Source organism: Argentina anserina, chromosome 3 (assembly GCF_933775445.1).
Source record: "Argentina anserina chromosome 3, drPotAnse1.1, whole genome shotgun sequence".
Classification (NCBI taxonomy): Eukaryota; Viridiplantae; Streptophyta; class Magnoliopsida; order Rosales; family Rosaceae; genus Argentina; species Argentina anserina.
This window is the reverse complement of record NC_065874.1, coordinates 30,440,863-30,456,477: the sequence shown is the minus strand read 5'-3', so window position 1 is coordinate 30,456,477 and position 15,615 is coordinate 30,440,863. Positions and strand designations below refer to the sequence as shown.

At 37.1% G+C, this 15,615-nt stretch overlaps 3 protein-coding genes across 4 annotated transcripts; 1 reads left to right on the top strand and 2 right to left on the bottom strand.

The window, feature by feature from the left end:
• LOC126788027 (probable NAD(P)H dehydrogenase (quinone) FQR1-like 3) lies at window positions 1-2,118 on the top strand. 2 transcript variants are annotated; one of them, XM_050513980.1, is made up of 5 exons: window positions 1-125; window positions 814-931; window positions 1,076-1,169; window positions 1,289-1,554; window positions 1,785-2,112. In XM_050513980.1, the coding sequence occupies exons 2-5, from the start codon at window positions 906-908 to the stop codon at window positions 2,008-2,010; spliced, it is 612 nt and encodes a 203-aa protein (XP_050369937.1). In that variant the 5' UTR covers window positions 1-125; window positions 814-905; the 3' UTR covers window positions 2,011-2,112. The 2 variants fall into 2 exon arrangements, with proteins under 2 accessions (XP_050369937.1, XP_050369938.1); XM_050513981.1 differs by lacking the exon at window positions 1-125 and having other exon boundaries at window positions 879-931; window positions 1,279-1,554; window positions 1,785-2,118.
• Window positions 2,119-3,107: 989 nt separating this feature from the next.
• LOC126788015 (anthranilate synthase alpha subunit 2, chloroplastic) lies at window positions 3,108-8,194 on the bottom strand. Its single transcript, XM_050513965.1, has 11 exons — window positions 7,957-8,194; window positions 7,546-7,730; window positions 7,244-7,433; window positions 6,779-6,930; window positions 6,177-6,292; window positions 5,285-5,531; window positions 5,133-5,189; window positions 4,803-4,955; window positions 4,113-4,193; window positions 3,815-3,901; window positions 3,108-3,529 (listed from the first exon to the last, which is right to left on the bottom strand). The coding sequence occupies exons 1-11, from the start codon at window positions 8,120-8,122 to the stop codon at window positions 3,206-3,208; spliced, it is 1,758 nt and encodes a 585-aa protein (XP_050369922.1). The 5' UTR covers window positions 8,123-8,194; the 3' UTR covers window positions 3,108-3,205.
• A 268-nt stretch (window positions 8,195-8,462) lies between these two features.
• Window positions 8,463-12,728, bottom strand: LOC126788014 (cell division control protein 6 homolog B). Its single transcript, XM_050513964.1, is given in 16 exon segments — window positions 8,463-8,709; window positions 8,812-8,904; window positions 9,004-9,099; window positions 9,188-9,250; window positions 9,533-9,622; window positions 9,842-9,977; window positions 10,326-10,375; window positions 10,472-10,522; window positions 10,843-10,916; window positions 11,026-11,120; window positions 11,122-11,277; window positions 11,411-11,517; window positions 11,592-11,666; window positions 11,857-12,077; window positions 12,168-12,252; window positions 12,347-12,728. Coding segments are annotated over 16 exon segments (1,764 nt in total). The 5' UTR covers window positions 12,686-12,728; the 3' UTR covers window positions 8,463-8,676.
• Between the last annotated feature and the right edge of the window lie 2,887 nt (window positions 12,729-15,615).

Here is a 15,615-nt window from a genome sequence, read left to right as displayed (position 1 = left end):
TCTTCGCTCTCCATGTACAATTTGGCTCGTAACTAAAACTGGATCATCATCTTTATCATCGTTGGCTTTTCTTCTTCTTCTACCAACCTCAAGTGACTCTGAGTCTCTGACTCTGCGTTTTCAAGGTTATAATAACATCCTCTTAGCTCCTTTTCTTGTCCCTTAAATTGATCAAATTGCAGTTGTGTTTCTCTGTCTGACAGTTTGATGATCTGCGTTATGCTCTCAGCAGCTCTCATGTGGAAGCAATAGGCATTTTTATTGTTCTTGAGCTTTTCATATGATTTGGTCTTGTGGACTTAAGTTTTGATCTTGATATTTGCTAACTTTTGGGTATGTCATTGCATAATTGAATATTTGATCTCATATTAGCAGCAATCTTGCATTTTCTTAGTAATTTCCATATTCTAATGATCACTTGCGCACCTGCCTTGACTGCCTTTTAGTTTCCATATACTTCTTGTAATGTGGAGTCATGAGATGAGACTGGGATATTCTTGAATTTTGTAATCATACCGGTTATGAGAGAATTCACCAAACATTTGTATTTGTTGTATGTTTGTATTGTGCTGTTCTGGAATTCTTTCCCTCTCATAAACTTGAAGCGACCGAGTGTCCCCTGATCGAGAGCCTTCTCTAAGTAGTATTCCCCATTAGACCTTTATCGGCAAATTTTGTGCTGTGATGTTCCTTTGTTGTACCAATAAGCTTTATTGTTGGTTTTGAATCAGATCAGTATAGTTGATACACTTGCCAGATACCTCGTTCCTCATCGTTCTTCTTTATCTTCTTTGCTATTTGTCTGTGTATTAGCTTGTACAAATGTGCATAAGGGAAGAGATTGTACATGCATAAATAGTTGGATCCCAGAAACCAGGATCAAACTCTTACCTCGGTCTACAGCTATGGCTACTACCAAGATATACATAGTGTAAGTATTTCCATCTCCCTTTATTTATTGCAGAAATGCATCATTGTGAGTTTATGGTCCATTTCTACTTGTTTTCTTAAAATTTGAAAACTTGTAACTTGTACCAGCTGAACCGGCTTTGGATGTTGAATTTACTTTTTGCAGGTACTACTCTTTACATGGACATGTAGAGACTATGGCGCGTGAAGTACAGCGAGGAGTTAATACAGTTGAAGGTGTTGAAGGAACACTTTGGCAGGTAGTAACACTAAGCTCTTTGATTCTGATCACAATTAACAGCATAGTTGAATTTTTGGTCTGGTAGTCTCTTTTGATATTCTGAATTAAGCTTTGTTTGACTTGATTAGAATGGAGCAGGTCCCTGAGACACTTCCAGATGTAATATTGCAAAAGATGAAGGCCCTTCCTAAGCCAGATGATGTGCCAGTGATAAGGCCGGAACAACTTTTGGAAGCAGATGGTTTTCTCTTTGGATTTCCATCGCGTTTTGGTGTAATGTCAGCGCAATGCAAGGCCTTCTTTGACTCCACACATGAAATATGGGAAACACAAGCACTTGCCGGCAAACCTGCTGGAATTTTTTGGAGTACTGGATTTCACGGGGGAGGTCAGGAGCTTACTGCGTGAGTTTGCACTTCCCCTCAAACCGTTTCATTTCTACACCGATTCACTTGATTGGTCTTGGATGCTTGTTCATGTTGTTGACTCCATGAACTGTTATGCAAGAAACTTCTTCGATGATTATCAGCCTCTTTTCTACCTCAAAGGAGGAGATTTTCTACTTACACTTCTATAGTACAATTTGATTTCTTGTACATTCATTCATTTTCCATTCCATGGTATTCATCTACAGATTAACAGCAGTAACACAGTTGGCGCATCATGGCATGATATTTGTCCCTCTCGGTTATACATTTGGAAAGGACATGTATGAGATGAACGAGGTGAAGGGTGGCTCTTCTTACGGTGCCGGAACATTTGCAGCAGATGGATCTCGTGAACCAACAGAGTTGGAACTACAACAAGCCTTTTACCAGGGCAAATACTTGGCTGGATTTGCAAAGAAGCTTAAAAACTAACTTTCGGGTTTGGTTTCACCACAACATAAACATCTTCAACCTGGTGTATACAATTGTGCTCAAAGTATACTACGGCCCAATTTGGGATTGATGTGTTGTGAGAAGAATTGTTTTTGAGTTTGTTGTCGGGTGTAATTGCTTTTGGATTGCTGTGAAAGGAAACAATTAAGGTATTTAGTAAATTATTTTCAAATGTGCTGTGAATACTTAAAACAATTTTTAATATATAGTAAGTTGTAAGAAAAGTGTTATATATATATATATATATATATATATATATATTTGTTTTACATAAAGTTTAAACACGAACCAAAATAGCAAATTAAAAATGGAAAGTTGATCTCATTCATCCTTGAGTCACCACCGAGTTTTTTTTTTAATTTATATTTCGCTTTCTTTTTCTTCACTCCCAGAAATTATTAATATATGTTTTCTTTCGCTTATGATTATAAAACGCATTCAACACGTATCTACATATTTTAGACACTCATACAACTAGAGCATTAGCGGTCATCTAGTCATGCAAGATTTTTTTTCTTTTTATGGGAATTTTGAGACGGCTTTCAGGTTTCCAAATTGATGTTGATGAGCTTTAGAGGTGAGGGATATGGGTTTGAGTCTACTTTGCTGATCGACCTTGAAAGAGTGGGATTGTGGGTCAGTTGTTTTAACTCCTCAAAAAATCGGGGAATTTGCTCTCTGGAGAATTAATGGAGGTTGAATGACGCTCATCTCATGTATATTCTCAGACCCATCTGGGAATCGATGGTGAAAAGAAAAGATTGGGTTCAAGGTTCAGTGGAATTATTAGAAACAACTAAGGATAAATTAGGTACTAGAGCATGTTTGATTAAAACCTCAGAGTTTCTTACTCCTGAAAGCTAGGAATAGCTGCTTCTCAAAAACAACCGGTTGGGACAAGCGCTTCGGCCAAAATCAGTTTTATGGCGTTTCACCAAACACTTTAATTTAGACTCAAAAGCAAGAAGTCCAGTTCTTCGCATTATTTCTTTATCGCAAAGTTTTTCAGCTTTTTCCATGTAGTCAACATCAAGTGCATTCACAACATCTGAGACAATCCTAGCATCATATTTTTTCCCTCCAAACTTGCATTATAAATCCAGAATCCACTCAATTATTGTGAAAACTTGAAATTGCTTAAAATAACAGATTCTGTAAGCGAACATGAATACATTCAGTTATCAACAAACGATGACTCTGCAAGATCGATAGCCCGGGCAAGACCAGCAGCTTTGTTCTCACACTCTCTCTGCTCCTCAGCAGGAACACTGTCTGCCACAATTCCAGCTCCAGCTTGGAGGTGAGCTACCCACTCTCGCCGCTTACTTGCATCCTTGTATGAGTACATTGTATCAAATCGGAAGCTAGAAGGGAAAACAATAGTTCTCAGGGCAAGGGCGATGTCCATGTTTCCAGAAAATGAAATTCCTCCAAAACCACCGCTGTATGGACCACGTCTGGTCACTTCCAGCTCATCAATCAGCTCCATGGCTTTTACCTGCAGGAGCATAGTTGAGAATAAGGTCATATATATATATATATATATATATATATATATATATATATATCAGAACAAATCATAAGCAAGTCCATCTAAGATAGATCAGGAATCTTAACATCATGTTACAAAATATCTCATCCGCCAATATGAGCCCAAAATCTGTGACAATTCCACTGCTTCATTTATAGTGACAAGTCCAAGGTTCTGACTTCTCACAACATGGATGGCAAGCTAGAAACTCTGAAACATAATCAAAAGGTGGAAAAGGGCTCATGATCAAACCTTTGGTGCTCCACTGACAGTCCCAACTGGCAATGCAGTCCGTAGAACATCCCAGCAACTTAAATGATCAAGCAACTCTCCAGTGACCTGACACGCAATGTATAGGTTATTGTCCCCTTTATTCATTTCATTGCTGGGTTCAGTTGTGATATCAAACTGATGAAATACACTAGGAGTACATTTTTGATATCTCCAAGGATAACTTGAGCAAAACTACCGCATAAAGTCAGTCAATTATTTTAAATAGAATAAAGGCTACTGTTGATAATTATGTGTGTAACAAAGGAAGACTACTTACAGTAGAACTTATGTGCATCACATGGGAATAACGCTCAATGTTCATGAGCTTCTCAACCTTTACAGAACCAGGTTTCGAGACCTACAAGAAGTATTAAGCATATGATAATGGCTACAAAATACTCGATAGAGTAGCAAAATTCAAAAAAAAAATATATATATATATTTGAAAAGATACATCAGACTGAGAAATGAATTATATGCAAATCGAAAGGCACTCAATCTATGGTGCGTCTCTTTCTTACTATGGTTGGCCTAAAGTCAACAAAGAACTCCACCAAATGATCAATCTCCGATTTGATGCAAGATAATTACATTCTGAATCAGAAAATTGAAACCTAATATAATTGGGCAAAAAAAGTTGGCAATTACCGTACTCCTATCAAATCTTATTATAAAGTCAGTCTGTTGTTTTATATCCATGGAAAGGGGATACAAAAAGGACGTGGGTTTGTTTTTGTTACTTTATCAGCTTCAAGAACCAAAAACAGAGAAACAAAATCAACAGCATGCTTAACAGGAGCTCTAGAGCAAATGCAATTGTAAGCTAGAATCAATTATGCCATATAAAAAAGGATACACTACAACAACGCAATAGATGTTGTCTGATATAGAATTTCTATGAAACTGAAACCAACACGCCAATTTTACAGTCTGGAGAATAAATTAGGCAAAAGAGAAGAGTGGTAACCTTCCCAACATCATTCCTCCCCAAATCTACAAGCATAATGTGCTCCGCGCATTGCTTTTCATCATTCAAAAGCTGATTTTCCATACTTTTATCATCTTCGGGAGTTTTTCCTCTTCTAACAGTACCAGCAAGTGGTCGATTGGTGATTGTTCTCTATAAACCAAGAAAACAACCAAAGATAATGAGACTGAGAACAGAATACAAGAAAACAGAAGGAAAAGAAACATGACAATATGACTACACCATAAAAACCCACCTAGTAACAGCTCGCATAATAAGTTAAAAGACCAAAATTCAGATGACATAGGTTTAAGTATTTCAATGACTTACATCCTTAACACGTGTAAGAATTTCTGGACTTGAAGCAACCAAAATACAGCCTCTAGCCTGATCACGGGTAGTATTCAAATAACCTTAGAATTACACAGTAAACAAGAATTCTGCAAATAGTGGTTTAATTAAACCAAAAAAAAAAGGCAAACCTGTAAATAAGTCATGTACGGACTTGGATTAACTATTCTTAATGCTCGGTAAATTTCAAACGGGTCTGCAAATGTCCGCCTTTCAAAACGCTGACTTAATACTATCTGAAATATATCCCCAGCTAAGATGTGTTCTTTAGACTTCAAAACTGCTTGCTCATATTCCTCATTTGTCATGCTTGAGTTCTCCAATTTAGCACCAAAGAGACGAGTGTGTAACTCTATTGAACCTGCAGGCAGCCTCGGGCTGAAATTGAATTTTTAAATCTACCTCAAGATAGAAACAATCAAACAAACATGTAATGAAATGCATAAAATGGTAATCTTTCCCCCAGCCCTCAGGCAGCCTTGAGCCGAAAAGGACAATTAAAAATTATGCAACCTTAAAACAAGCTAAAACAAATTACTTGGTGAACGTAGTCTCTCAAGGCAGTTTGGGCTTTTCCTTTTATTTAATTCTTTTTATTTTTAAGCAATTAATTGTTTTCCCCATGTTTACATATGGTTTTACAGTTGAAATATTTTAATAAGGCAAGGGCCAAAACTGGGTTTAGAAAAGTGGTTTAATAAAAATAGATTAATTTACCCTTTATTATTAAAAAGTACCTCCAAACTTTTATGATCCAAACTTCTTTATTTTCTGATGACATGTCAACCACAAAATGCTGTCATGTCCTCAATTATGACCTTTAAACACATGCTGTGGCATAACTCTAATGCTGTCCAGCCATCCAGGCCACCATAGTGACATACTTTTTTAAGTCTATTTTTTATTAATTTATTTTATGCTACATAGTTGTCCTTTATACGGAGAGGCTGGCTCGAATAAATTGTAAAACAGAAGCAGAAACACCCAAAAATAGAAAGAAACAGGAAGAATTTGATTACTCGCCTGACAATGTCATGCACTCTAGATAGCAGTGTTTCCAATCTATTTATCCCATCATTGAAGGCATCCTCAACAGAAGAATACTGATCTAATTGCACCCAGTGAATTACATGTGCTTTCTATAGTCACAAGGTTAACAAATAAAATGGTTACACTCACAGAAGATAGCAGCCAATATATTCAAATCCAAATACAATCAAAGAATGGAATCAAAAAATTGGTTTCAACATGGAGTTTATACTTCTTCTTTTTCAACGGAAAAGAATAAATAAAAAGGATCTTAAAATACAAAGAATATACGGATAAGAGTAACGGAAAAAAAAGCTCATTTTAATGGGCACATAAGTTACTGAATGCATTTAAAATTTTAAATTCAGGTATGGTTATCAAATTATTCAGTCTTCATTTCACTATGTTTCAGTGAGTTGATTGGAAGAAGGTATTGAACTTTAGCATGAAAAACCCAGGTACACAGAAAACAAGGCAGCTAGTACCACTAATGTAGCAATTTATTTTTCATGACGAGAAACAAAAAAAGTATAACTATAAACAGAGTGAAAACTTGTGTTTGAAGGAAAAATAATAATAGTTATAGATCAAAGTACCTTTTCAACATGATCAAATACTATCACATTATCATACAAGCCAAGATGAAGATCAGGAAGATTTCTATCATCTGGCGGTGCACCACTGAATGACAGCTTTTTCTTCTCCACATAACGCACTGTATCGTAAGAGAAGTAGCCCACCCATCCACCTGATCAAAGAGTTTAACACAATAGTCATTTCAAAAGCCACTTTGTTTTATAATTGAACTAAACAACGGAAATAATTGACTTCTGTAAGAATTCACGACATCAAATACTATTTAAAACTAGACAAAAGAAAAAAGACTAAGCAGAACTTTTATCTGCGTATTTTCGAACCTAGACTCAAACTTAGAGGAAACGGGCAAGCAACAATATGTGTTCTTCTAAGATATTCATCACCATGTTTAAAAGCAGTAGTTATGATGGGGGCATGAGTACAACGAGTAAAATCAAACTTTGTTATCTGTACACTTCTCTTACCGCAAAATGCTTCTGGCAGCTCATCAAGACGTTGCGGTATCCATCCCTCTGTGATTTTCTGAGGAACAGTCATTGGATCCTCCACAATCTCCTCAGTCCTACGCCCTTCTCTATGGTCCATAATCGTAACCATGTTCTCTTTCGCTACAATCTCAATAGACGGTTGTGCTCCAATAACACTGTACCTCCCCTAACAAATATTCACAGGTTTTTAAACACATGATCCAGGTAACTCTTTAAGCTGAGAGCCAGGCCACTTCGGAAAAAAAAACACAAATGTGCAAAAGACTGGAGAATCTTACAACATTAGAGTCCTTGGAACCCGGCTCAACAGACTCAAAAAGAAAACTCGGCGCGTCTCTATCATCCTCCTTAACCAGACACCGGTAAGCAAGCACCGGAGTTAAGTGATCGGAGAACACACTCCGGTATAGAGGAATCAAATTCCCATTCTTCGAAGCCTCAAAAAACTTCTCTGATTGCTCAGCTGGAGCACCATTCCAAAGAAAAACCTCACATTACTATCGTGACAAACATATATGTCAACTTTAACAAAGCTATAACCAAATATCACACAAGAACTCCATACATTTTTTCTTACAATTCTCAATTCTGAACTATGCTTAATATTTCAATAACAATTTTCGGTAGCGAAACGTGCATTTCTAGTGTGAATCAAAACGTGAGTGGAGAAATTGGAGAGAGCATTGTACCTAATGAGGGAGAAGAGAGGACGGAGCATCTGAGAGTACGGACACGCGCGGTGGATCGAAGCAGAGGTAGAGAGCTGGATACTCGGCCGTTGAAATTAACGGCGACGGTGGACGGAAATGCGAGAGCTGACGTCAGCTGACGGGAGCTGACGGCTAGGGTTTCCATGGCGGGGCGGCGGAGGAGGTGGAGGCAGCTCGACTGATTTGAAATTTCAGTTTTTAGTCGGTTGAGTGGGGTGTCGACTTGTCTGCTGGCTCTGAGAAGAGATACGGTCTAGTGGGCTATATATTTGGGCCCACTGTTGTGGATAAATTCTTAAATTACTAACATAGAAATGTTTCCTGAAATTTTATTAGAAAAATAAAAAGGAAAAGCATCTTGAATAACATAAAAATAAGTTAAATAACTAAAAATAATATGATGATTTCCAAGCCATTCTTTCTACCAACCCAATTAGCAATGAAATGTTGGATATCAATTGCCATAAATAAATAGTCCATAAACTGATATGATTCTATTGGCACAATTATTCTGCTTCATTTGGTACAAATGTATAAATAATCAGGAATGTACTACAACAACAGCTAGTACAAACAATCACAAAGATACATCTCCTGTGTATAACCTATACTACATTTTTTTTCTTTGTTATTCTTCTCTCATCTCTTCTAAATGCTTAATCTCAAAATTGGGAGTACTTGGCTCTAAACGGGAGATAATTACTGAAGACACATTCGAAAAAATCGGATTCCCTGTCAAGAAAGGAAGGTAAATGTCAACAAGCAAACATAGAGTATGAAAAATGCCACAAATGAAATGCGGACGATCTTAGAGGCTGAGAGGTGTGTCCTCACCTGCAATGCAAATGTGATGTCCCCTTCATCCACATTCAATGTCACCCTCTTGGATTTTATATCTCGAGACTGACCACTGAGTTTGAGAAGCCCCTGCAAATAGATAATGCCTCAGTAACCAACATGTTTCCCATATTGTGAGTTTGTATGTACTATCAAGAGGAGTTGTGTTAACGAAACATCTGTTCGTACCTGGTCATTAAGCACCTTACACATGCTTGAAAATTCAAAACTTCCGACTGGTGGAATTGCTGTCGATTTACAGATGTCCAAGTAAGATTTATTTAACTGCATAAGTTGAAAAGTTAAAAGATCAGTAACACATTTTATACATCTTTCCATTACATTTATGGTCAATATTATCCAGAAAACACACCTCTCCTATAGTTGTGTCTTTCTTCACACCACGAAAATGTTTTGCAGCAGAGCACATTATAATCTGTGGTCAAAGCAGATGAGGAAACATATTAACACTAGTTGAACACAAGTATAAGATCTTCTATAATTTATGAAAACAAACCTAGCTTGACAAAAAGCCAAGGAATGTTAGCTAGCAGTTAATATAGCGGCAACTTGCTGCCTGGGCTTAATCAATGACCAATAGTTTATATCTTGCTAATATGTTCCATTGGTGGCTTGAAACTAGTGTTACTAGCAAAAGGGGTTGAAATACTCCTGTCATACAATAGTAAATTGAATGATATACTCGCAAGAGGATTACCTGTTGATGTTGAGGAAGACATTGTATGGTGTCTACTACTGGTGACCTGAATGTCTTTGACAAGGCAACAGCCATGTGATCAAGTCTCACCTGCAACCAGTCCCAAAACTCATTAGCAATCTAAGATTCATGATGACAAGGGTGTATGCATTATCCAACTTCTGACACTTTAAGTCTCTTAGTACTAATAATAGCCTGGAGTTAGAGTGAAGCAAATATAGCCCTATAGGTATGAGATTTTGCAAACCAATCTCAAAACTTATCGGAATTTTACAATGGATAAGCATAGTGACAATAGTGAGTACTTACAACATCAGTCTCCTGTTTTTTCACCAGAGCAAGAGCTGGAACTGTCTGTTGCTCAGATAATGGATTTTCTACTGTTGATGAGTTTATGTTGTCAGTAGATTCTGTCAACTCTGCTTCAAGCATCTCAATTGCGCTCCTGGAAAAAAGATATTTAGGTTAGGCTTCTGCCCAACAGAGAGCTTAAAGATAGCAGTAAGTGTTTTTTTATTTTTGTCAACATTATGAAAAATGCTACCCCATGCTATTCAGTAAATGAGATAGGAGTGGTCATTTCAACTATACCGGAGGTTTCAAGGACTAATCAGAACTATGTTACAACAACCCTAAACCGCCTTCAAGTAATCTTGTTTTGCATATTACACTTTTTTAGCAAAAGACAAGCTATATTTTCTAAGTTGCTTTTGATAACACAAGTAAGAGTTTCATATTAGTTAAATGAATGATGTTGAGTGTGAAGCTTTTGAATGACTAGGCTTTCACTAACCTGGATATACAAAGAGCTTTCCTCATATCTCCAGATGCAGCAGCAACTTTCTGCCATTTTCATACAGTTAGTACACCTCATTTGAAAATGACATTGATAAATCCAAAGAAAGGTCTCTAAAATATAATAAATCATGGTAAACTCACTCTGGCACAAAGTTCCAATGCATGTGGTTGAAAAATAGTGTACGGTAGTGCCTGTGGAAACACATTTAGACACACAGTTAATGCTAAGTAATACTAGTAAGCTACAACTATAAGTACCTTCTACTCATTTACAGCTATGACAGATTATTAATCTAATTAGATTAAACTACTCTTTTCCTTTGGCAGAATTGCTGAATCCACATTTATCCAGATGTTCCACTCGAAGGGAAAAGCAGACAATCTTTTAATCAAGTTCTGTATGAGAACTATTTGAAGATTTTTGCATACACTAATGAAGTAATGAGTTGAACAAATAAAGAAACTCTACATGTTTAGCAGGAACTAGGAAGTCAAAAGTAGCACAAACTCACCAAAAGTCTCTCTTGGAGAATCTTGAGAATCTGATCCTTAGAGTATGCCCGAAATGTTATAACCATAGGCTTACCTATAAGAATATATAAGAACAAGCGCCAGTAAATACCACTTAGAGATTACAGGTCTGCCAAACTTGTATGCAGAGAAGTCGGAAAACATAATTAGGTAAATGAACTCACAATTTAATGACTGTAGTTTGGGGACAAAACGATCAGCTAGGTCAATTGCATTTGCTACTCCTGCAATTGAAATATAACATGAGCACTTCACATAGAAATGTGCCAGACAAATTGAAATGGATTTGGTTATCACTACAGTTTGTACCTAAAAGTATACATCTCGAGAATGGGTATGTTGTGAGCATGAAAAGGTCATGGAGCACTGCCCGGTCTTTAGTAATCAAGTAATCCAACTCATCGGCTATTATCAACCTGATAAAACAAAAACCACTTGCAATCAGACTCTTGGTCGCATAAAAATTGTAAAGAAAAGAAAAGAAGCATCATGAGTTCATTTTTGAAATGCAATAGAGTAAAGCTTTGCAGATGGACATAATTTGCTTACATCATCTTAGTACTATCTGACTGAGGCTTCTGAGAATATAGTTTCTGAAGGAGTTGCAGGGAGGTAGCGCCTTTAGCTTTCTTTTGAGGTTGGTGTTTAGCAAGTATCTGCCAGGTAAAATTGGATAAGCACATCTGCCACATTAATTAACAATGTAGTCTTTACTCTAGAATTGAAGTACCTTGGTGAAAATATCAGAAGTTTTTGTTAACGATGTGCAGTTAAGTTCCAACACATCCGGTTCCTGAAATCCACCCTGGTAATCAAAACAATCCAATGTCAAACACTTCTTACTTGACGCAATGAAGCCATCTAGAAGTGATTTATGATATTACATCAACATAAACATAATGACAGTGATAACACATTTTAGGTAAAATAAATCAAACATATCCTAGGCAACTGTACAAAATGAGCACATAAACTATAGAAGGCAATTATCTCACCTCTCCTGCCCAATTCACCAAAAGCTGTTTCACTTTCTCCATGGACAAGGATTTTCCAGTCCCCGGACACCCGCACACATATAAACTCCCAGCCTTCCCTTGCTCTATACATGACTTGCAGAACTCCAAAACCCTCTTCTGCTCGACATCGCGGCACGCAACTGTAGAGGGAACCGTAGACAAGTGCAATGCCTCCTTCACTATCCTCATTTGCTCCTTATCTACAAATTCAACACAATTCGCTAATTTAAAACCAATGTAATCACATATTCACCAAAAATTTAATCTAACTTTGCTTAAACAACTCTTGCCTCTAGGATTCCAGATCGGCTTAGCAACGACCGGCGGTTTGCAAAAGGCCTGAGGCTTTTTCTGACTGAAATAGTTCTCAATTCCCTGCAAATAACCAGAAATGAAGCTAAAGTTAAGTACTCTCCATTTGCCCAATCGTTAATTGAACTCAAACCTGACTATCTAATCCAAATCTCACATTTACAGTAGTGGTGGTGCAAGAACTGAGTCGCCGGCGGGCCGATTTGCACTTCATCGGAGACGATACCGGCCTCGGCTTCATCGGCGACGACGAATCCGACCTCAACTTTCTTTTCTGAGGAGTCAAATCACCGCTGCTTCCTCCGACCTCCTCCTCGACGCTTCTCTCCGATTCGTCTTCAGAGTCGCGCAACGGAGCAATCACGGCGCGCTTGCACTTCATCGGGCTGAGCTTCATCGGCGAGGAGTTGGATCTCAGCCTCCGTCTCGGAGGCGTAGTATCTCCGGCGGCGGTGCATTCGAGGTGTTCGACGGTGCCGTCGGCGATGGAAGGCATTGTGAATCGGCGATGAAAACTAGGGTAAGAGATTAGATCTGGAGGGAAATAAGAGGGTTGATTAATCTCTGAGAGCGCGAAAGAGTGTGGGGGGTATAAAGAGGAGATGGAGATTTGAGTGAGAAATTGAAAAGGGGAAATAGGGATTTGGGTGGCTCAGTTTTTAGCGGGAAATTAAAATCCTATTGGCGCGCGTAGGGCGTGAGTTGTCATTTTGGCGCTATGGGCTGGTGTCTAGTTTTGTTTGGGCTTCAAAAGTAAATAGGCCGATGCCGTTTCGTGAAACCAAAGCCCATCCACAGAAACATCTTCAATAAGACAACCTGTTTTGTGGTTGTGTCGAGAAATGGAAAAGAACCCGGAATAGAAACCGGAACCCAGATGGATTTTAGGACGGACAGAGTAAACACTTAATGACTTGAATCATCCGTAATGAATTCTCACGTCATCTGATTCATTAATGCGCACGGATGAATCTTGTTCATAAAAAGTTATTACAAAACTCACTGATGAAATTTGGGTTCTATGTGTGCTTACTCTTAACTAGTCTGTTTGAATATTTGAGTTATACGGGTTAATAATGCTAACAAGTGACATTAGACTATAAAGTGTAAAAAGGAGATCGTGCGTCTTGACTTGTCACATCCCCATTTTTGTTAAATCAATTTTTTAGGGGCAACTCATATTTCATTACGAAATGAATTTTCATAATAGAACATGAAAGAAATTGGAATAGAGAACACATATACACAAAACTGAAATTTATTTTTGATTACATAAGGTAGTAGTACAAACATTATAAAGTTGACTATTTAAAATCAAGTCTTATTTTATGAAAGTAGAACAACACACACGTTATATAATAACTTATTCTTAACAAAAATTTCAACTTTAAGTATCTTATTCCTCACGTGCACAATAGTTTAAAGGGGTGAGCATAATAATACAGTAGGAGGCAAATCCTATTTAAATAAAACAGATCATATCCAACACTAAAAACTATATGAATGCATTTTTATCTACTCCACATAGTTCATATAGCCGAATACAACTAAGCATACATGTCACATACCATTAATTTTGCCACAAGAGTGACTTGGAGTATCCATTTACATGAACTACCTCCCATTTCTCATGACCCATTTTGCTAGTCATCTTGTCAATTCCACATTCACTAGTCCTGAATTCCCTTTCACATCCTATACTAATTGCGCAAGAACCATGGACATACATGGGTGCATGGTACCTGCTGAGGTTATAGACTCAACTACGCAAGAAGTTTAATCCTAACTTCTTCACTCCAAGTGTCATATGCATAGCACAAACCATCCCCACAAACCTATATGTTAACATAAACATTATCAGACCAACATATAAGTACAATTCACTATAACATAGAAACAGTCATGTAATACAAGCATATAACACACAAATAACAACCGTTCAAACATAGAAGTTCCCTTATGTTCCCCTACATTTGCTGATTTCCACCTCAAGTCTCAAGCTCCTAATACAAAGTGTAAAATACAAGCACAACCTTTGTTTCACTAGAAGTCAATTTTTAAACAACACAAAACCAACATTTTAGTCTTCTGACCTCAACACCTTCACACTGAAACCTGTACTAATCTTTTAGGATTTTGACCTCAAATTCTTCTAAAAATTTGTAGCTAACACTCTAAAAAAAACTCGGAGACTTGAAATCATTTTAAAATAAATTTCATATAAGAATTTGAGGTCAAAATTTGATAGCATATATTTAGATATGTTCTCTGAATTTTTTCTAAAAGTTCAATATCATATTATTCAGTTAGCACATGAAGATTTTGTGTTGTTTAAAGTTTCTAAACATTTGAGAAATGTATAATTCTGTCCCACTTCACACGCTATCCAACTTATTAGATAACATATAATCATTTATATGTTGTAGCATATAATATGAACAGGTTGGGATTTTTTTGCCAAGTGTGATCAATATGTTGTAGAATCATGAATTATGTATAATCTTTTTCCAGGTATCCATCTTACAATGTGGTTTGCATATATTTCTTATTCAAAAACGGAATTTATTCTAGATCATAAACATATGGTAGAACGCGATGATGATTTATGCCATTTGGATAACATATCTTGACTCTCCATTACTATAGTGACACTATCAAATTAATAATCTTTAGCGTAGTGTAATATTATGTGGTTCTAAATTGAAATTGAGTTGATGGCAAAGTAGCAATCTAATTACTCCTGCCCACTCAAACTAATGTTCAACAATATATAATATTTTCATATACTAATTTCTTAACTGCTGAAGCACATTTTTCTCTCTTGCGGCGGTCTTCTGCTAGGGTTTTTCTAGCGGCGGATCTGATCGTGTTTGAATGGCAACGGTGACGTTGGAGCATGTGACTCGGATTGGGGGCTGCATATCAGCAGAGACTATTTTTTGTACCTTTGTGGTCGTTTATGTTGAAGACACTATTCTAGTTTGGTCATGCTTTTATGTTTTTCTTGGAAACATGTTCCTTGCTTTACTGCCTTAATCTCGGCAACAATTGTTCAAATAGTTGGTAGTTCTTTCTCTTTGTTCAAATATATATATATTCTTGTTGTATACACCAATTGTAACTAATCCGAGAATATCAATCAAGAGACAACTCTCAAACTCTTTGTGTTCTTGTTCATAAATTTCTTCATGGTATCAGAGCAGGTCGATTAGTCATCTGCTTCTGCATATTTCATCTTATTGTTCTTTTGAAACCACTCATTCAATTTTCATCATGGGATTCATGGATAATTTCGATTTTTCATATGTGAACAACCAATCTAGATCCGCCGCTGCTAATTTCGATTCTGATGTCAACACCAGCCAACGCCTGACTGTTACCTTGCTCAATGAGGTTAACTATCACTCATGGTCAAGGGATATCATT